The following is a 20,634-nucleotide window of genomic DNA, read 5'->3' as shown; positions in this document are numbered from 1 at the left end:
GACTCAGGCAGAGGGCTTCTGGGCTCAAATAGGGCTCCCTTAGTGCCCTTCTACACTATGGTGATCAAGGGCTTGCCTTGAGTGTTCTAGCATTGCAATTATTTTATCTGTCCAGGGTGATCTGTGTCCCCTAAGGACCAGGCTTCATGTTACAGACTTGGCCTGTGCTCTCCCCAACCCCAACTCTCAACTCAGGTACAGGGAATCGAGCCTCACACCGCTCATCCTCTTCAAGGGACAGCTCCAACCTGACCACTGGGCACTCCAGCCCTTCCACTCAATCAGGTGACCGCCTCAACAGAAGTCCAGGGTACCCCAATACCTCAAACCACCCCATTGTCTGTACCCCAATCCACAGATCTACTCACAACCCTGAGTACTGAATGCCCAGCACCCCAATGCCACACACAGTCCACACGGATGGATGCTTGTCTGCCATACACACACCTTGCCCTTCGTACTCCCTCTTCACGCAGATTCCAAACCGCTCTCACCCCCTATCAGGTCCTATTCCCAGGCAGCATTCCTGCCCGTGGGGACTTTTGTCCTCAGAAAAACCACACTTCCGTTTCTTTTCTGACCTATTCCCACCCCACCACACCCCCAGCCTATGAATCTACAGTTCTAAAGGGGGGTAAAAAAAAGAGTAAGAAAAGAAAGGAAGGAAGGGAGGGAGGGAGGGAAGGAAGGGGGAAGGAAGGCAGGACGATCAAGCAGGGTGGCTCACACCTTTAATCTCAATACCTGGGAAACAGAGGCAGCCTGGTCTGCATAGTGATTTCTGGGTCAGCCACGGCTACATAGTGAGTCCTTGTCTCAAAAAAAACAAAATTGGCTGGAGAGATGGCTCAGCGGTTAAGAGCATTGACTACTCTTCCACAGGACCGGGGTTCAATTCCTAGTATTCATACAGTAACTCACAACTGCCTGTAACACCAAGTTCTGACACCTTCACACAAGCATACACACAGGCAAAACACCAATACATGTAAAATAAAGATAAATAAATTTAAAAAACCCACAAAGATGGAGCAAAAAAGAGGAAGACACTTGAAGTCAGCCCTTCCCACAGATGGTGCATGCACATCGACACAAATGCACACTGACACACACAAATGCACACCAACACACACATGCACACTGACACATACATACATGTACACTGACACACATGTATGCACACACATGAAGACATGAAAAACTAAAAGAAGGCTGTAGGCACAACTCAGTGATAGAATGATTGTCTAGCATGTGTAAGAACCTCGTAGCAGCTGGATGTTGGTGGCACGCGCTTTTAATCCCAGTACTTGGGAGACAGAGGCAGGTGGATCTCTCTGAGTTCGAGGCCAGCCTGGTCTACAGAGCTAGTTCCAGGACAGGCTCCAAAGCCACAGAGAAACCCTGTCTCAACCCCCCCCGCAGAAAAAAAGAAAGAATGAAAGAGAGGGGGGGAGAGACAGAGAGAGAGAGAGAGAGAGAGAGAGAGAGAGAGAGAAGAACCTGGTGGCAGATGCAGATGGATCTCTGAGTTGCAGGTCTACAGAGTGGGTTCCAGGACAGCCAGGGCTACACCGAGAAACCCTGTCTAGAAAAAAACCAAGCAAACCATAAAAACAAACAAGAACCTAGATTCACTCCCCTGCACCAAAAAAAGAAAATCAAAAACAAAACAAACTAGGTGGTTTTGTTTGTTTGTTTGTTGGGACAGGGTTTCTCTATGGCTTTGGAGCCTGTCCTGGAACTAGCTCTGTAGACCAGGCTGGCCTCAAACTCATAGAGACCTGCCTGCCTCTGCCCCCTGAGTGCTGCAATTAAAGGTGCGTGCCATCAACACTTGGCTTCAAAGCAGGTTTTTTTTTTTTTTTTTTTAACAAAACACTGAAATGTATTCGGAAGGAAATCAATTGCATTCACAAATCTACAAAAAAAAAAAAAAATAGAGAAAATCTAGCAAAATAATAATAATAAATAAATAAAGCAGATATGATGGTGCATGCCTTTAGCCCCGGCTCTACAGACTAGATGTAGGTGCATCTCTGAGTTCAAGGCTAGCTTACTCTACAGAACAAGTTCCAGAATAGCCATGTCTATACAGAGAACTGAACAACCTCTATGATGAAAGTTAGAAAATATCAGTTAAAGATGTTAAAGAGAAACCCCTGGGAATGAAAAAAAACATCACATGTCCATGGAATGAAAGAATTACCAAAGTTATACAGATTTAATTCAATGTTTACCAAAATACCAATAATACTTTTTAAAAATTAAATAAGATTTTATGCACATTGGTGTTTTTTTTTTTTTTTTTTTTTTTTTTTGACTGCATGTATGTCTGTGTGAGGGTGTCAGGTCTCCTTGGTAGTGGAGTTATAGACAGGTGTGAGCTGTTGTGTAGGTGCTAAGAATTGAACCTGGATCTTCAGGAAGAGCAGCCAGTGCCCTTAACCACTGAGCCACCTCTCCAGTTCCAACAGTCTTCATAGAACAGAAAAGGATTCCCCTGGGATAGAGCAATGGCCCTGGAGTTAAGAGTTCTTATTGTTCTCGCAGAGGATCTGAGTTTGGTTCCCATTTCCTGCTACAGACCACAGAATTATGCATCAGAGTTCCGCACATATTTAAGGGGTCACTCCACCAGAGATGCTTATCTCTTGAAGGACAAGACCTCGTCTAGCAAGTTGATGAGGAATATTGTCGACAGAGATGAACATCTCATTAACATGTGCAAGACGATGAGGAATCTTGCCTTCTGAATGTATTAGCTGTGCTCGTCACAGATGTCTTGTGTGAAGCTCTTTCCCTCACATTACAGAATGGGGATTCTCCCCACAGCACTACAGTGTGTAAATTGCTTACTGGGTACAATTTCCTCTTTGCATTGGTATATTGGATGACTCCTCCCAGCAATGTGTGATTCTGGCAAGAAAGTAATCGGTCAATACCCTTACTCTCAACCAGGTCTTTGTATATTATACACTTAGAAGTCTGCAGTTATCTCCCTCAGCAGACAGTGGGTCAGTGTTAGTGTCTAGGCATTCACAGATGCCCAAGGACCAGAATTAGGGCATGATTATGGCATGTTTAAGGTTGTTGAGCCACACCTCTCCGAGAGATAGAGAACAAATGTCCTGGATTCTCTCTGCCAGCAGATAGGAAAGTGCTGTCTCAAGCTAACCTCACATTAACTTTAGAACATGTCTGTTCTTTACTTACCAGTCTCTTAACTAAAGACCTATGTCTCAAAGCCTGTCTCACTGTGGTCACAGCTTTACTTCTGTAACTTTGGACCCTTATGTTGCCAGGACAATGGCTGTGCCTATATTGCTTAGCCTGGGAATGTGCTTCTGACCAATGAAAAACCTAACTCTGTAACTCTTATCTTTTGCTTCAAGCCTCTGGGGGAAGAGGGATTTGGAGAGAGGAGACTAGAGACATAGTAGCTGGAGGGAGAGGCTGGTAGAAATGAGCAGAAATGTAAAAGGTTGAGAATGTAGGAAAAAGAAGTAAATAGGAAAGTGAAGAATGAAACAGAATTAGTAGAATTAGGATGGAACCAGAGCTAAGAAATTATAATTAGGACAAAGAATTAGAACAGAGAATAGTAAAGAGCACATGTATAGAGAGAATGTGTTGTGAGAAGATTCTCTTCTATAGCTCTCAGACTTAGATCCTATGCTTATTGTAGCGCCTCTTTTTGAACCCTGAGTGAAGACTTTTAGGGCAGGACCTTGACAGCTTTAATAACTGCCCACATCAGGCTGATCATAACTGCCTGGCCCTCCCACTCTAAGGGAGTTAATGAACTCTTTTGGCTCCAGGTGAACTTGCACTCAAAAGTGTACACACACACAAAATTAAAAATAATGTAACTTAGTTTTTGTTGTTTCAAGACATAATTTCTTTAGCCCTGGATGTCCTGGAACTCCCCTCTGTAGATCAGGGTGGCCTTGAACTCAAAGATCCTCCTGCCTCTGGCTCCTGAGTGCTGGGATTAAAGGCATGTGACACCACCACCTAACATAAAGGGTTTTTTTGTTTGTTTTTTTGTTTTTAATAAGGAAGGAAGTGGGGGACATTTGGAAAGGAATCCTGAGCAGAAAATGAAAAGCTGAAAGGATTATAATACAGATTCAAAATTACAGAAACTGCCAGGCAGTGGTGGTGCACTCCTTTAATTCCAGCGCTCCAGAGGCAGAAGCAGATGAACCTCTGTGAGTTTGAAGCCAGCCTGGTCTACAGTGTGAGTGCCAGGACAGGCTCCAAAGCTACACAGAGAAAGCCTGTCTTGAAAAACAAAACAACAATAATAACAATAAAGACCCCAACAAAACAAAACAAAACAAAAAAAAACCTACAGACACTGAAGCATAAGTGTATGGACCAGCGAGCCAAATATAGAACCCAGAAGCAAATCTGTGCACTTACAGACAATTGCTTTCTGACAAAGGCGGTGAGAATATACACTGATGAAGGGCTTTGCCAATAAATGATGTCTTCAGTTACAATTGAGACCCTGGAGTTGGAGAGGAGCTGAGGGTTGGCACCATGTGGCAGGGTCAGAGACCTTGCACAGAGGCCAAGAGGTCACTGGTGAAGCCTGCTGAGGGGACCTCAGTATACTGAGACTCCAGGACAAAGGGACATCTGCCAAGGACAGTGGCTTGAGCCTATAAGACACAGTGCTTGTGCTGAGGATAGCAAAGCTGGAGAAGAGGGGCTGCTTAAAGCCCTTGGCATCCAGAAGATCAGGAGTCCATGAGACATGAGACGAAGAGCTATTTATACTTCTAGACTTGGGTTTTGCTTTGATTTGATTGGCTGTGCTCTGGTCCTTGTAATAAGAAGTATGTAACTTATTTATGATTTTACAGGAGCCTGTGGTTATTATTATTATTTTTACATGTCTATCCCAGTTCCCTCTCCCTCCCTCACCTGTGGTTATTTTATAGAGATCAAACTTTATTTTTTAAGATTTATTCATTTATTATGTACACAGTATTCTGCCTGCAGGCCAGAAGAGGGCACCAGATCTCATTACAGATGGTTGTGAGCCACCATGTGGGTGCTACATATTGAATTCAGATCCTCTGGAAGAGCAGCCCATGCTCTTAACCTCTGAGCCATCTCTCTAGCCCCTAGACTAAAGTTTTAAAGGGCTTATTTGTTTTGCTTTGTTTTTTGAGACAGGGTTTTTCTGTGTAATGGTCCTGGCTGTCCTGGATCTAGGTTTGTAGATTAGGTTGGCCTTGAACTCACAGAGATCCACTTGCCTCTGCCTCCAGAGCACTGGGACAACAGACACCTAGCAATTGATGGGAGATGTCATTCTGTAAATATGTTTCTCTTATTGGTTAATGAATAAAGCACTGTTGGCCAATAGGAAAGCAAGATAGGCAGGACTAGGAGACTAGGAGGAGAGAGGCAGTAGTAGGGAGGAGATTCAAGATGGAGGATGGAGAGAGAACGCCAGCCCCTCTCTCCGGTAAGATAAGACCACGTGGAAGTACTTAGATTAATAGAAATGGGTTAATAATCAAGACAGCGCTAGCTAATAAAAAATGATAGTAACAGGTCAACAGATTATATCTAATACAGCGATTCTGTGTATTATTTGAGTCTGGCATGGCGGTGGGACCAAACCAGACTGGCCAGGGAAAAACCTACTTGTAAAATACCAAGTGCTTAAAAATTTAAAGACTATAGAGTTTTTAGTTATACTATGTTTGTATTCTAATATCAGCTTGGGATCTTATGAATAAACAAGAAAGAAAAGTTTATGGTTTAATAGTGATGTGCTGTGCTGTGATATGCTGTGCCTTAAATTTACAAAGGGTCACTGGGTGTTGGTGGTGCACACCTTTAATCCCAGCACTTGGGAGGCAGACACAGGCAGATCTCTGAGTTCGAGACCTGGGCTACAAGAGCTAGTTCCAGGACAGCCTCCAAAGCAATACAGAGAGACCCTGTCCTGAAAAACAAACAAACAAACAAAAACAAAAAAGAAAGAAAGAAAAAAGGTGAAAATTCAATGGGCTGGAGAGGTGGCTCAGCCATTAAAGGCTAGGCTCACAACCAAAAATATAAATTTACCAAGGGTCAACTGCAGTGGTTAGTGTTTGTCATCTTGACACAAACTAGGGTTATCTGGGAAGGGGGAGATTCAACTGAGAAAATTCCCCAATCACGCAGGCCAGTCTTTGTGGCGCTTTTTGATTATTGGTTGATGTAGAGGGGCCCAGTTCACTGTAGGCATTGTCCTCCTGGGAAGAAGGTCCTGAGCTCTATAACAAGCTGACAAGCCATGAAGAGGGAGGGGGTTCCTTTCCAGTTCCTGCCTCCAGGTTTCTGCCCTGACTTCCATTCTCAATGGTCTGTGATTGGGCTGTGGGCGCTAAACACACCTTTTCTTCCCCTTTTGAGTAGTTTTATCACAGCAATACAAAACAATTAAGCCACTGGGCACGAGGCATGCTTTTGCACCCCAGCTACTAAGGAGGCTGAGGAGTTTTTCAGTCCAGGAGTTTGAATCCAGCCTGCGTAGCGGAGACAACCAGAAGAGGGAGATGGAGTAAAATCCCCGCCCACAATAGGTTAGGATCCAGCCACACCTGCGCCTGCCCGGCTCCTCAGTGGCAGGTGTCTGTCTCTCTTCCTCCCTCTTTCTGCTTGTTGGTTCCAGAAGTTGCACCTTCCGGTCCTCCCGGAGCCTCCGTTTATGAGACCGACGCGCTACCTACTGCACTAACGAGGCACCTTTGGAGCCTCGGTTTATGCTACCATTTTCCACAGGCTCCTTCCGTACTCCATGCTCAGCAAAGCTCCTGGGCATGTCCTCAGGAGTCCCCTGCACGGGGGACTCTTTCACTTCAAAGTCAATGTGACACAGGTGTGACCCCACAGCGCTGTAGGCGGCACACAAACGGTGCACTCTAGTGACATTGATTTATTTCTTTACTTTTAAACGGTGTGTGTGTGTGTGTGTGTGTGTGTGTGTGTGTGTGTGTATGTGCGTGTGTCAGGGCCCGTAAAGAGGGGGCCCATTTTATCTTGCCTCAAGACCAGAGAGTTGAAAACTACCCTTACACCTATAAGCCTATAGCTTGGCTGCTACAGGATGTTTCAGCTTTGGTAGCAGATGAGATGTCTTTATCTAAATAACGACAGACTTGGGCGCAGGTGTGTTTTCTCTTGACCGTGAAGGCCAGGATGGCAGGTGTGGCAACCAAATACCTGAAGGATTAAGGGAAATAGGTCTGTTGTCTGTTTGCCCCTTATACATGATAATAGAAGTCTTCTGCCTTGATCCCCACTTTTGGTTGGGTACTTAAGAATGTTGAAGAATAAACTGGGGCATTCAGGATGGACTGAATCTGCCCTCCTGACAATACTCCTGTGTTTCTGTCTCATCTCTTAAATGCTGTAGCTAGCCTTTCTCAATCCACATCCCCCTCTTAGGTACGGACCGTGGGCGAGTCGGCTGGCTCGACTTCAGCCCCACAAAGACAGCTTCCCACAAACATGCATTCCTTTGTGTGTGTGTGTATGTGTGTGTGTGCACGCGTGCGCATGCATGCATGCATGTGCGTGTGTGTACCAGGGCTCAATGTGGATATTAGAGACAACCAGCAGGGGACAGTTCTTTCCTTACCTGCTGAGTCATCTTGCTGGTCCAAGTAACTAATTTTATTAAATTTTTAAAATTTACATATATATAGTGTGTGTGTGAGAGAGACAGAGACAGAGAGAGAGAAAGAGAGATAAGAAGAAGAAGAAGAAGAAGAAGAAGAAGAAGAAGGTGTCAGATTCCTTGGAGCTGGAGTTACAGGCTGTTGTAGGAACCAAATTTGGGTCCTCTGCAAGAGCAACAAACACTTAACCACTGAGCCATTTCTCCACATCCCTCTACACAGCAATTTAAAAAAATTCTTTCTACTGGTGGGTTCAGGCTTGGGCAAGCCTGTAATCCCAGGGCTTAGGAAGCAAAAAAAAAAAAAAAAAAAAAAAAAAGGAGAATTTGGAGTTTGAGGCCATACTGAGCTACATATAAGAGCTGGCAATGCAGCTAAGCCAGAGAGTACTGGCCTAGGATGCCTAAGGCCTCACCAACTCCTGAGTTCTCCCACCAACCCCTTAAAAATAAAGTAAGTAAAGACTTTTTAGCTTACTCTGTTTTTTTTGAGATGGCCTCAAATTGATCTGTAACTCTGGGCTCCAAGAAATGCTCCTGCCTCAGCCTCCCAAGAAGGTGACATTACAGGTGCATGTCAATGTGTCAGGTGGCTTCTGTGATCTTGAATAAGAAGCCGGACGGTTCTGCAATACCATTTCCTTCAAACAGAATACCTGGGTGGACATCTCCCTGGGTTTTGGAAGCTTTGGGTTGTTTTGGGGAGGGTCCAGCTCCCAAGAAGGGAGTATCGATGAAGACCCCCTCCCTCCCCTGTGCCCTCCCCTCCCCTGTGCCCCCTCCCTCCCCTGTGCCTCCTCCCCTGTGCCCCTCCCTCCCCTGTGCCCCTCCCTCCCCTGTGCCCCTCCCTCCCCTGTCCCCCTCCCTCCCCTGTGCCCCCTCCACTCCCCTGTGCCCCTCCCTCCCCTGTGCCCCTCCCTCCCCTGTGCCCCCTCCCCTGTGCCCCTCCCTCCCCTGTGCCCCTCCCTCCCCTGTGCCCCTCCCCTCCCCTGTGCCCCTCCCCTCCCCTGCTCCTCTATACCTTCACCAGCTGTCTTCCTCAGCTCAATTTGCATCTCTTTGCCTGGCCCAGCTCAGACAGCAGACCCTGAAGCTCAGCTACAAGCTCTGTCATTGCCCTGTGTGTTCATCAGCCCCTACTCCCAGACCCCAACCCCAGGAACTCCCCCAGGGTCCAGCAATACAAATGGGTGCCCTCTGTCCGTCTCTCATATGTGGGATACCCTGTACCCCTTCCTCACCTCTCAGAAGCTGTGTCCTTCATACTCGGTTGACGGGGTAGTTCTGGTTGGTTTGTCTGGAATATTCTTAGTGGTCACGGTAAACGCGAGCCTGGGAGGGGGAGGGGAGGGTGTGGATTGGTGGAGGGCACACCTGTCCAGGTGCACAGGCTCTGCAAACAAAGAGGCTGTGTTAGAGGAGCGCCAGTCAGGAGCTCTGCGGGGTGGACCGAGAGGTAAGGAGCTGAGGGTGGCCGGGGAAGGCAGGGAGTTGAACTTGGGTGGGCCCTGCCAGGGTCAGGACAGGCAGGCAGGGTGCAGATAGGAGCAGGGACAGAAACTCGTCACCCTTCGAGAATCTCTTTCTGAGTCTGGGGGCTTCCTGCTTCTGTGAACTGAGCTGAGGAGCACAGGGTATTGAGGGAGGGGTATGGGGCATTAGAACTGTCCATGGGGACCAAGTGGCAGGGCCATCTCTGAGCAAAATGTCTGCTCAAAGCAGCCTAGAGTCCCAGGAGGGTGGCAGCAGGGACCCCGGCAAGGGAGTTTCTGAAAGGGATTAGGATCCCTTCTCCATCCCAACCACTTCTGGGCGTGGGTGGAATTGAGAAGTTCCATTCCACACAACAGCATACAGGCGCCACTAACCCTCCTGAGAACTCCCCACACACCAGCCTCGCACACACCCACCCGAGAGCACGAGGCTCTGCCTTCAGCTCGGAAGGTGGAGTACTGGAAGGACCTGGACATGGTGCCTGTCACCAATCAGTTGTCCACCTGTTACCACACAACAGATGGAAGAGCTGTTGGGGCTTCGTGAAGGCTCCTCCGGGAAGCCCGTGACTCTGCAAGAGCTGTGGGGCCCGTGTCCACGCATCCGCCGAGGCATCAGAAGTGAGAGCTCACGCCCTCTTCCCCTTCCCATCATCCTTTGTATCCCCCTTCTCATTCCCCTTCCCATTGTCCTTCCCCTCCCCCTCCCCCATGAAGTCCCCTTGGGACATCAGTGACCCTAGATCCAAGATCACTTTCTACACTTTTGTCTGTGTACTTGTGACCTGACCACCCTTATTGTTAGGGGGAGAGAAAGGGGGACCCCAGAAGGTGGCAGAGGTCAGGGCCCAGGTGCTGATGCCCACAGCCAGAGGACCAGCTTATAGGCTGGGCTGACAGCCAGTGACCAAGGGCATCCCCGGGGCCTGAAGTACAGATGGCTCACAAGTCCTGGGGACAACACTAGGTCCTTGCTGCCCTTCATGGTTGCTCAGACCCTGGTGAGGTGTCAGTTAGAGGTTAGTGTCGGACCCCTCGCTCCCCTCTGCCACCTTGTCCAACCTTCTGAAAGGCCCCAGTGTGAGCTCCAGTGGAGGGACAGACAGACCGAAGGCAGGGACAGACCGAAGGCTCTCACTGTGCCACTGCTTCACTTTCTGCAATGCTGCCCAGCCCCTTCCATGAGGCAGAGCACCTCCTCATCACCCCAGGCTCCAGCTCCAGTCCCCTAGCATGCTGTCCCCACCCAGAGCCTGGGCAGCCCCCAGGGAAGGAGCTGTGACCCCAGTGTCCTGCCCAGGGGGCCTGGAGTGGCTGAAAGAGAGGCTGTTCCGTGTGGGTGAGGACTGGTACTTCCTGATGGCCCTCGGGGTGCTCATGGCTCTGATCAGCTATGCCATGAACTTCGCCATTGGGCGCGTGGTCAGAGGTAAGGCCTCCCTGGCATGCATACCCCCTCAGGGCAATAGGAATCCTCCTTTAGGCTTGGGATGCCAGCTGGACAGCCAGGGGCAGTGGGGTGGGGCAGGGCTGTGGGTAGCCAGGCCTGGAGCTTGTGCTGGCTTCATATCTCACCAGCTGTGTGACCCTGGCATGGTTACTTTCCCTCTCTGGGCTTCAGTCATCTCCCACACAATGGGGGAAAGAGCCTGAATGCCTCTGGGGGCCTTTACTTCTGGCCGCTGTCCCAGCCTTTCTCCCTTCCCTCCATGCTGCCTGCTCAGTGGGGTACTCCCTTCCCCTAGGCTCTCGGCTGCCACAGCGGGGCTCCATGCGGTCTCGCCAAGTCCTTGTGAGGTCTCCTTTGGTCTTTCAGGGACCCAGGGTTGGGGAGGGACCCACCACTGGCTCCTGGACAGAGGGGAAACTGAGGTTCAGTCAAGTTACTTAGCTAAAGTCCCGCAAGTAGGAGGCTGGAAAATTGAGATATAGACCTAGGGTCACTCTCCTCTCACTGGGAGGCATGGGCTTTCTCCTGGTCTGTAAGTGGGCGTTGTAGTGTCTGTCCCCAGGGCTGTAGAGGCTCTGGGTGGCTCCCTGACAGCTGGGCATCTCCAGCGCACAAGTGGCTGTACACAGAGGTTGGGGACGGCCATCTGCTCCGGTTTCTCTCCTGGACCGTGTACCCCGTGGCCCTCTTGTCCTTCTCCTCCGGCTTCTCACAGAGCATCACGCCCTTCTCTGGAGGTGAGTCATGCTCACCCCGTTTCTGGCCAGCCTGCCTTGTTCTGCAGTCCCCATGGGTCCAAATCTTTTCACACCCTGTGAGGATTCTGAGAAGGGAGGGTAGGGGACAGAGCCAGGCCACTTACCCAAAGTCACACAGGGAGAGGGTCAGCAGGGGACCCAGAACATCAGTGGGTTAACTTGACTTCCCTGGGCTCCTCTGGGATAGAAAAAAATGGTGGTGGTTTGTCAGGGCTGGAAGTAGCCAGCTCCCAGGCCCTAGAGCATCCTCCAGCTGCAGCCCAGGGGGATCTCCAGGTGTAGCTGGTGACAGCCTGACAATCCTGGGTCCCTCCCTGCCTCTGCATCCGTCAAGACTCCACTCAGACCTTCAGCTGTGTCTGTTGATAGCGGAGGTCATACATCTCGCTCACAGGGTGTGGGAGGTCCTGAGGACGGTGTCAGAGAGTGCTGTGTGCATTGTGGCACTGTGTAGACTGTGCTAGGTGTGGAGGCCGTCACTCGTTCTTGGGAAGCAAAAGCAGGAGGATGTCTGCCGGTTCCAGGCTATCCTGGGTCACACAGTGAGACTTTGTTGGGAAAGAGCCAGTTGTGACTCCCAGAATGCACCTGATGTCTCTGATCTTGTAGGCAGGGTTGGGATCGGTTAGTACTTGGACATGGGGAAAGAGAAAAAGAGAGAAAATACCTTGTTTTACCTTGCCCCAGGGTCTGGACTCCCAGAGCTGAAGACTATGCTGTCCGGTGTCGTCCTGGAGGACTACCTAGACATCAAGAACTTTGGGGCCAAGGTGGTGGGCCTCTCCTGCACTCTGGCCACAGGCAGTACCATATTCCTAGGCAAAGTGGTAAGAACAAGAGAGTCCGCCTGCCTTCCTCCTCCACGCCTCTGGGTGCACAGCTCAGTCCCCAAGTGTGACAAGATGTATCTTGGGATAGCCCTGGGGTGCCCTGGGGTTTGGGGTTCGCCTAGGACAAGGAAGTGAATGAAGATGCTGCATCGTCTCTGGCCCAGGCTTGTGGCTCCCATTCCCTGGGGTTAAGGAGGAACAGGAGGCGGGAGGACTCAGCTTCCCCAGGGCATGGACCATCTGCCCCAATGCTCTGTCCCCCACCCCCACTCCCAGGGCCCCTTCGTGCACCTGAGTGTGATGATTGCTGCTTACCTGGGCCGTGTACGAACCAAGACCATGGGGGAATCTGAGGTGAGAGGTACAAGAAAGAGCCTCTTTGCCCGGAAGGGGAAGGGAGCTGGTCCTGAACCCAGAGTTTTTCCCCCCCAGAACAAGGCCAAGGAAATTGAAATGCTAGCAGCTGCAGCTGCAGTGGGTGTGGCGACAGTCTTTGCAGCCCCGTTCAGTGGTGAGAGCCCCTGCACCTTGTAGCTGGCCCTGACCCTAAACTCCCTGGCTTGCCCCCAGCGCCGCCCCCCCCCGGCAACTGGCTTCTGATCCCAGCCGGAAAACCTTCAATCCTGCCATGCACAGCCATCCCAGGGTGGCTGGGATGGGGTGTCCAGGCCTGTAGATCCCCTCTGAACTCATGTGGGTTTAAAGCCTAGCCCCCACTGTGTAGCCCCAGCCAGTGAGTTCACTGCTCTGAACCAGGTTTCCCGGGCTGATAAATGGAAACCCTCACAGGTAGGGAGAGGGACACGTGGGCCTTCTTGGCTTGAGCCAAGGACAAAGGCAACAGAGGGCTTGGGCTGTCCAGGCAGCAAGACAGCAGGCCTGGGAGGCTCAGGGAGAATGTGACCCTCACATCCTGCAGCTAGGGAAGAGGGGTCCTCCTGAGCCGTGTGTCCCCTAGGTGTCCTGTTCAGCATCGAGGTCATGTCCTCTCACTTCTCCGTCTGGAATTACTGGAGGGGTTTCTTCGCTGCCACCTGTGGCGCCTTCATGTTCCGCCTCCTGGCGGTCTTCAACAGTGAGCAGGGTGAGCCTCATGTGGGGACCTCGTCTCTACCCTTCTTCTGCGACTCCTCCCCCCTCATCTTCTCCTTCCTCCTCTCCTTCCTTTCTCCCCCCCCCCCATATCAGGGTTTCTCCATGTATCCCTGGCTCTGTAGACCAGGCTGGCCTTGAACTCAGATCTTCCTGCCTCTGCCTCTGCCTCTGCCTCCTGAATGCTGGGATTAAAGGCGTGCATCACTACTGCCCAGCCCTTCTTGGGGAATCTTAGTTGCTAGACCTCCCTCCTCGATGGACAGAAGGGTTGGGAGAAAGGCTCTAAGGATGGAAAGAGCTATGGCTGGCTGAATGGTAAACTCAGGTTGTCAGACTCACAAAACCAGAGACACTTGACCTCGGAGGCACTGGGCTATATCCCTTGAATGAATTATTCTGGGAGACTCTTTGGGTGGGGATGAGTATGACCTCTGACCTTCCACTCCCACCCTCCCCCAGAGACCATCACCTCCATCTACAAGACCCGCTTCCGAGTGGACGTGCCCTTTGACCTGCCTGAAATCTTCTTTTTTGTGGCCCTGGGGTAAGTAGGGTCTCAGGCCCTGACAGCCCAACGGGGCTCGTCCAGGTGTGAACTGGGACAGTTCTGGATTCACCCTCACCGCCACCTCCAGGGCCATCTGTGGTGTCCTGAGCTGTGCTTACCTATTCTGTCAACGGAATTTTCTCCGCTTCATTAAGACCAATCGGTACACCTCCAAACTGCTGGCTACCAGGTGGGCAAAGGCCTGCGGAAGCGCCACTCCCAACCCGCCATAGAAAGCCCACCCGTACCTGAGTTAGTGTCTCACCCATATGTCCCTTAAGTCCTTGCTGTGAGACACCTCACCCTCAGCGTCCCATTTCCCCATTCCCTCCCCAGTACCCACCCAGCCAAGTCCCACATCTCCTGCCTGCTTACTGGAAACCAATCCCATCATGGAGCCCCACCCCCCATCAGCCCTGGTCTCCTCTCCTCCGAGCCTCCCACCTCCTCCGCCACCCCCTCCCCCGCCCTGTCCTAGAGTCCCTCTCCCTCCCTCCTGACCCGGCTGACCTGTCATCACTGTCCCCCTCTGCTCCGAACCCTCTCTCTGCCCCTCACTGCCACTCCACTTCTCCTGGGCTCTTCTACCCGTTTCTTCTGGAGGGTTCTGCCGGTTTCTTTGCCCTGCCCTCCTCCATAGTTCTCTCCTCATTGTGGGGTCGTCTCTGGCAAGGAGTGCTGTGGTGTCTCCCCACATTGTGGGGGAAGGAGAGGAGGCAAACTAAACTCCCTTTCCCTCACAGCAAGCCCTTGTATGCAGCTCTGGCCGCCCTGATCCTGGCCTCCATCACCTACCCACCTGGTGTGGGCCGCTTCATGGCTTCCCGGGTAAGGGGCGCTGGGCTAGGGGGTGGGTGGTAAGCCCATTTGGTGTCCCTGCTGTGTACATTGTCTCATTCATTCCCCCCAAAACTCTCTAAGGGAGCTTCCTATGGGAACTCGGCTAGGAAGGGGTGGGTGAGGCTCAGGTGGATGATGGGACAGATGGGACATGCTGACCTACCACGGCCTCTGCCCCAGCTGTCCATGGCAGAGCATCTGCGCTCTCTGTTTGACAACAACTCGTGGGCACTGATGACCCGGAACTCGTCCCCACCCTGGCCTGCTGAGCCTGACCCCCAGAACCTGTGGTATGAATGGTACCACCCAAGGTTCACCATCTTTGGGACTCTGGCCTTCTTCCTGGTCATGAAGGTGAGTCGCTTCTGTATGTCGATCTGGGGTAGGAGGGGGCTGCCTCCACAACGGGACCCTGGAGCGCTCCACTTCCAAGCGGGTTCCTGATCTGAGCCTGACTCACTGTGCTCCTACACAAGTCACACTGGCTCCCCCCAGCCTGAGATCCCTTTGTATTTCTCAGTTCCTTTATCATTACCACGAAGTATGGGCTGGGGCGATGGCTCGGTTAACAAAGTGCTGGCCTCAGAAGCATGAGGCCCTGAGGCCCACCCGCAGCCCCACCCCACGTAAAAGGGTGGGATGATGGCACGTGTAATTCCAGCACTGGGGAGGTGGGCTCTGGAGAACTGCTGGGGCGCTTTGATCTGTCTGCCTAGCCCGATCCATAAACTCCGCGCCAATGAAAGACTGTCGCAAAGGTGGATAGCTTTCTGAGCATGACCCCTGAGCTTGTCCTCTGACCTCCGCAAGTATGCACGCATGCAAATTCACACACACATTAAAAACAAAAGCAATCTATGGCGTGGTTACTCTTTCTACCCAAAGGGCAGGCTAAGGGTGAGAAAGTGAGTGGCTTAGTGTGTGCCAAGCGCACACAGTGGGTACTTTACCAGGGCCTGTTTCTTCCCCTGTTTGATGTTGTCTGTAACTCCACACAGTGCCTCAGGCCCAATATGGGCATTGTTTTCTCGGGGAACTTTGCACTTCCATCCCATTCCTCCCTCATTCGCTCCTGCTCCGTTGTCTATAACTCTGCCCTATGGTCCCCTCTCCCATTCCCGGCACAGTTCTGGATGCTGATCCTGGCCACCACAATCCCTATGCCTGCTGGGTACTTCATGCCCATATTCATTATCGGTGAGTTTGGATTCCAGGGAGCCCCAGGGGCATGGGGCGGAACCATGGTCCCTGTATACCATCTGTCTCCCAGGTCAGCCTGACTCCCCTTCACTCTGAGTCTCTGGCAGGAGCTGCCATCGGGCGCCTCTTGGGAGAGGCCCTGTCTGTCGCTTTCCCAGAGGGCATTGTGGCTGGAGGTGAGGTCAATCCCATCATGCCTGGGGGCTATGCTCTGGCAGGTGAGTGGACCTGGGTCCAGCATGTGGGCTTGTCTATGGCTGAATGGACTGATGTTTGTCTATGGCGTGAACTGTACAATGTGCCTCCCATGTGCCCAGCCCCATCGCCCTCTGGAACTCCCAGCTCTCTTAGCGCTGTCTTCCTCCCCCCCCCCCCCCATTCCCTACACCCTCTGTATCCCTCTCTCTTGCCATGCCTGAGCATTACTAGCAGTTTCCAGTATGCGCCCTCTAGATATTGCTGACATGAGCCAGCCATGGTCACGCTCTGCCCACCTTGCCCTCTGGGTGAGCCTGGCTCCTGGCCTGAGTCACCCACCTTGGCTCTGTCCCTGCAGGTGCTGCTGCTTTCTCGGGGGCGGTGACCCACACCATCTCCACAGCGTTGTTGGCCTTTGAGCTGACGGGACAGATTGTTCACGCACTGCCTGTGCTGATGGCAGTGCTGGCGGCCAATGTCATCTCCCAAAACTGTCAGCCCTCTTTCTATGATGGCACCATCATGGCCAAGAAACTGCCATATCTGCCGTGGATTCGTGGCCGCAAGATTGGGTGAGCCTTGGGCTGGCTAATGGGGAGTCCAGGATGGTCTGGGAGGTAAGGGACCTCCCCAAATCAACACAGTTGTCTTTGGGTCACCCTCTGGCCATCAACCTTGCTAGAGCCTCATCCTTGGAGAGGAAGCTGGGTTCAGACAGCTGTCTGCCTTGCCTCAGGTCACATGGAGGTGAGGCCTCTCTCCTTCCTCTTTTGCTGTTCTCTGAGCGGGGTGGTCAGGGGTTGGGATGCAGATGGTGTCTGAGGACCTTCTTCCACCAGACTGTACCCAGTGGTTTCAGTTCCCAAAGCAGTAAGGCTAGAGGCTCAAGACCCTCTGTGCTCTGGGTCCAGCTCCAAGCTTGTGCAAGCTGCTGTCCTGCTCCAAACCTGTCACCTCAGCTCTCACGTGGGCATTACTTTTCTCATATTCTCAAAAAACTAAAACTCTCACTGGGTGGTGGGGGCGCAGGCCTTTCACCCCAGCAGCATGTGGGAGGCAGAGGTGGGTGGATCTCTATGAGACTGAGGCCAACCTGGTCTACAGAGTGAGTTCAGGGACAGCCAGGCCAGTTACACAACACAGAGAAACCCTGTCTCGAGAGAAAACAAACAAAACAACAACAATAACAACAAACTTCTAAACAAAAAACTGAAATTCTCTTAAGTGTGAAAAACAAACAAAACCAAAAGAAATTCCCTAGGGCAGAATTCTGCTAGGTGAGTGATCCAGCCTCCAGTAAAGCTAGTGCTGGCAGCTGAGGGTACAGGGTGCGCCCACTAGTGAGTCGGTCTCCATGTTCCTTCCCATTGCAGGGTCCTGAGTGTCATTCATTCCAGGAGCCCTTCAACCCCCTCATCTTGTACACAGAAACCAAAAGTATTTGTTACTTGGTACAATAAAGCCCCTGACAGAAGCAATTTCACGGAGGGAGGGTTTATTCCAGCTCAGAGTTTGAGGGTGCAGTCTATCATGGCAGGGGAGGCGTGGCGGCAGGAGTGTGAAGTCCCAGGGCATCCATATCAGGGGACAGAGAGAGATGGACACTGGTGCTCGGCTCGCTTTTGTGTTAAGTTTAGGACGATCGCTCGGGATGGCTCTGTCACGCTTAGAGTGGGTCTTCCTACCTCCGTTGACAGTCTCTTTTTCCGAGGCCTGGAGATTGCAGGTCTCATTAATAATATTAACTATTACAGAGGTCCTTCCCAGCAAGGTTCCCTGCCCCTTCCTGAGGTCTAGCAGCATCAGGCAGGGCCTGACAGATGCCTCCTTCTGCCCACAGCTCCTACCCCGTGACTGTGGAACACTTCATGAACGGTACCCTCACCACACTGGCCAAGGACATGCCCCTGGAGGAGGTGATCAAGGCTGTGACCTCCACAGATGTGGCTCAGTTCCCCTTGGTGGAGACCAAAGGTACTCAGCTGGGGTCCAGGGAGGCTTCCTGGGAGGATTGGGGGGGATTCCCTCTGAGTGTCAGGAGAGCAAGGGCAAGCAGGGAGAAGGATCTGCTGTGTGACCTGTGAAAAGTCACTTAGCTTCTCTGTGCTTTGGTTCATTCATGGATGAAATGGACATAATAACCATGCTACTATCTTCTAGGTTTGTGTCATGTTTAGAGATGAGCATGCTCTTGTAAATCAGGCTAGGAATGCCTCTTGGGATTCTAGTCTGAGATGATGCAGCCATCTACAGCTGCCAAATATCTATGTCTAAAACTGAATTTCTGTAGGCAGGACAGTTACCTCACTGTGCCTCTCAGCCTTCCTCATCCGTAAACTGGGTGACAAGAGTCCTAAGAGACGGCAAATTGTGTAAACTTCCTCTGAGATAAGAGCACTCAGCATGAGGCTGAAGAGAGAGTCCGCTGAGTAAGAGCATTGCTGTTCTTGCTGGACCTGGCCTTGGTTCCCCGAACTCTCATAATGGCTTACATCTGTTCCTCACTCTAGTTCCAGGGACTCTGGAACCCTCTTCTGGTCTCTGTGGGGATCAGGCACACAGTATACACAGTGAACACACATGTATGCGGGCAGAACACTCATACACATAAAATAAAAATTAAATCTTTAAAACAAACACCCAGCATGTTCTTGGCACATAGTAGGTTCTCAGATGAAGTGGCTTCTGTATTCATAACATGTCCCTCCTTCTGCTTTTCCTAGAGTCTCAGACCCTTGTGGGCATCGTGGAAAGGACCCACTTGGTGCAAGCCCTCCAGACTGAGCCAGCTTCCTGGGCTCCAGGTCAACAGGTGGGTCCCCCTGCCAGGCGTGGGGACAGGGCGGAGGTATGAGCAGGGCTATGAAGGGGGATGGGAGCTTAGAGAGCTGTAGGCTGTCACAGGTCTCCATCATCTTCCCCCAATTCCCAGCGCTTTCTCCAGGACATCTTGGCTGGTGGCTGCCCCACACAGCCAGTGACCCTGCAGCTGTCCCCAGAGACCTCTCTTTATCAGGTAAGGGAGAATTAGAAAAAGTGGGTGGAGGAGGACCTGATGGGGGAATTTGGGCTCCACATCCTCCCACTGTGCAGTCTCTCTCTTTCTCTCTCTCTCTCAGCACACACACACACACACACACATCAAACTCATGTATTCACACACATATACATTCATGCACACACACACATACATGCACGCACACACAAACCATACTCACATGCATGTGTACACACACACACACACACACACACACAAATGGGCACAAACATGTGTGGTGTGTGTACACACTTCTCACCTGCAGATGTTTACAGCAGCCCCAGCCTGTTTGCCCCTTCCCATTAGGGATGTTGGGGCAATGCAGAGGAAACAGGGTAGAGAGAGCTTGAGAAACACATGCTTCTGGGTAGAAATACAGTGTTTGTCAGAAGCATCCCACAAAGCTGGAGAGATGGCTCAGCTTTAGGAATACTGGCTGCTCTTCCAGAAGACACATGTTCAATTCCCAACAACCACATGGTAGCTCACAACTGTGTGTAACTCTAGTCCTAGAGGATTCAACACCCTCTTCTGGCCCCTATGGGAACTGCATGTGTGTGGTACACATAGGCATACATGCAAATACCCACACACATAAATTATTTAAAGAAAAAAAAGTCAGGATATTGTGGCTAATGCCTTTAGTTCCAACACTTGAGAGGCAGAGGCAGGAGGGTCTCTGTGAGTTTGAGATCAGCCTGGTTTACATAGCAAGTTCCAGACTGCCAGGACTATATAGAGAGACCCTTTCTGAAGAAACAACAAAACAAAAAAATGTTTAAAAATTTAAGCATCACACAGGGTCTGAATTTAAGGACTTTTGCCTTCATCCTGTGTGACAGCTAGTAAATTACATAGCCTCTCAGAGCAGGCAATTGTGTGGGGGTAGAGACAAAAGCAGCTTAGGGAACCTGGCTATGGCCCCAAGTTTTATGCCAGGGCTGGGTAACCTGGATCAAAGGATTCCTTCTACCTGAGGCCTTGCTTCTCATATGGAGTCTGGCTACCACCTAGTGGTCAGACTGGCATTGCATGCTGAACTCTTCTGCTCACCTGGCTGTGGGCACAGGGGATTGAGATCCCTGACTCCATCATTTCCCGTCAACTGTCCCTCCAGACACACAGCCTCTTTGAGCTGCTGACCCTCCAGACGCTGTTTGTGACATCACGGGGCAGAGCTGTGGGCTCTGTGTCCTGGATAGAGGTACTAGGGTCTCAAGGGTGGGCAAAGCAGAGGTGGGGGGGAGGCACCAATATTCTCCCTTTCAAAGATGGGAGCTACAAAGAACTCTGATGTACCCCAATTCTTGGATTAGAGTTTCCACTGGGCCTGGGGATCAGTGATCAGCCTGCCATTCTCTGGGTTCAGTGTCCTTTATGCCATGGGATAGGAGCCAGCTGTAAATCTACAGACTGGACCACTGGGGGTACCCTCGATGGAGGCCAGAGCTGTCTCCATCCCCTCTAACCCTCCCTCATCCTCCATCCCCTTTTGTCCG

General features: G+C 51.3%; 1 protein-coding gene across 1 annotated transcript; it reads left to right on the top strand.

Annotated features, from left to right (window-relative positions):
- The first annotated feature begins 9,051 nt into the window (after positions 1-9,051).
- On the top strand, positions 9,052-20,429 carry LOC127213228 (chloride channel protein ClC-Ka). Its single transcript, XM_051173534.1, has 19 exons — positions 9,052-9,143; positions 9,702-9,801; positions 10,481-10,609; positions 11,239-11,367; positions 12,076-12,215; positions 12,495-12,572; positions 12,651-12,729; positions 13,177-13,302; positions 13,773-13,857; positions 13,949-14,050; positions 14,604-14,688; positions 14,881-15,054; positions 15,828-15,897; positions 16,008-16,118; positions 16,457-16,670; positions 17,939-18,072; positions 18,822-18,910; positions 19,031-19,114; positions 20,253-20,429. The coding sequence occupies exons 2-19, from the start codon at positions 9,702-9,704 to the stop codon at positions 20,427-20,429; spliced, it is 2,106 nt and encodes a 701-aa protein (XP_051029491.1). The 5' UTR covers positions 9,052-9,143.
- The last annotated feature ends 205 nt before the right edge of the window (positions 20,430-20,634 follow it).

The sequence above is a fragment of the Phodopus roborovskii genome, unplaced genomic scaffold (genome assembly GCF_943737965.1).
Source record: "Phodopus roborovskii unplaced genomic scaffold, PHOROB, whole genome shotgun sequence".
NCBI classification, from domain to species: Eukaryota; Metazoa; Chordata; class Mammalia; order Rodentia; family Cricetidae; genus Phodopus; species Phodopus roborovskii.
This window is presented reverse-complemented; position numbering and strand designations above follow the sequence as displayed.

What these genes read in the sequence shown, in the direction of transcription:
- LOC127213228 (XM_051173534.1), top strand. Translation starts at nt 9,702, where the DNA reads ATGGAAGAGCTGTTGGGGCTTCGTGAAGGCTCCTCCGGGAAGCCCGTG. An exon ending in CCTGGGCTCCAGGTCAACAG is followed by an intron (nt 18,911 to 19,030) that starts GTGGGTCCCCCT and finishes CCCAATTCCCAG; the next exon opens with CGCTTTCTCCAGGACATCTT. An exon ending in CAGAGACCTCTCTTTATCAG is followed by an intron (nt 19,115 to 20,252) that starts GTAAGGGAGAAT and finishes CTGTCCCTCCAG; the next exon opens with ACACACAGCCTCTTTGAGCT.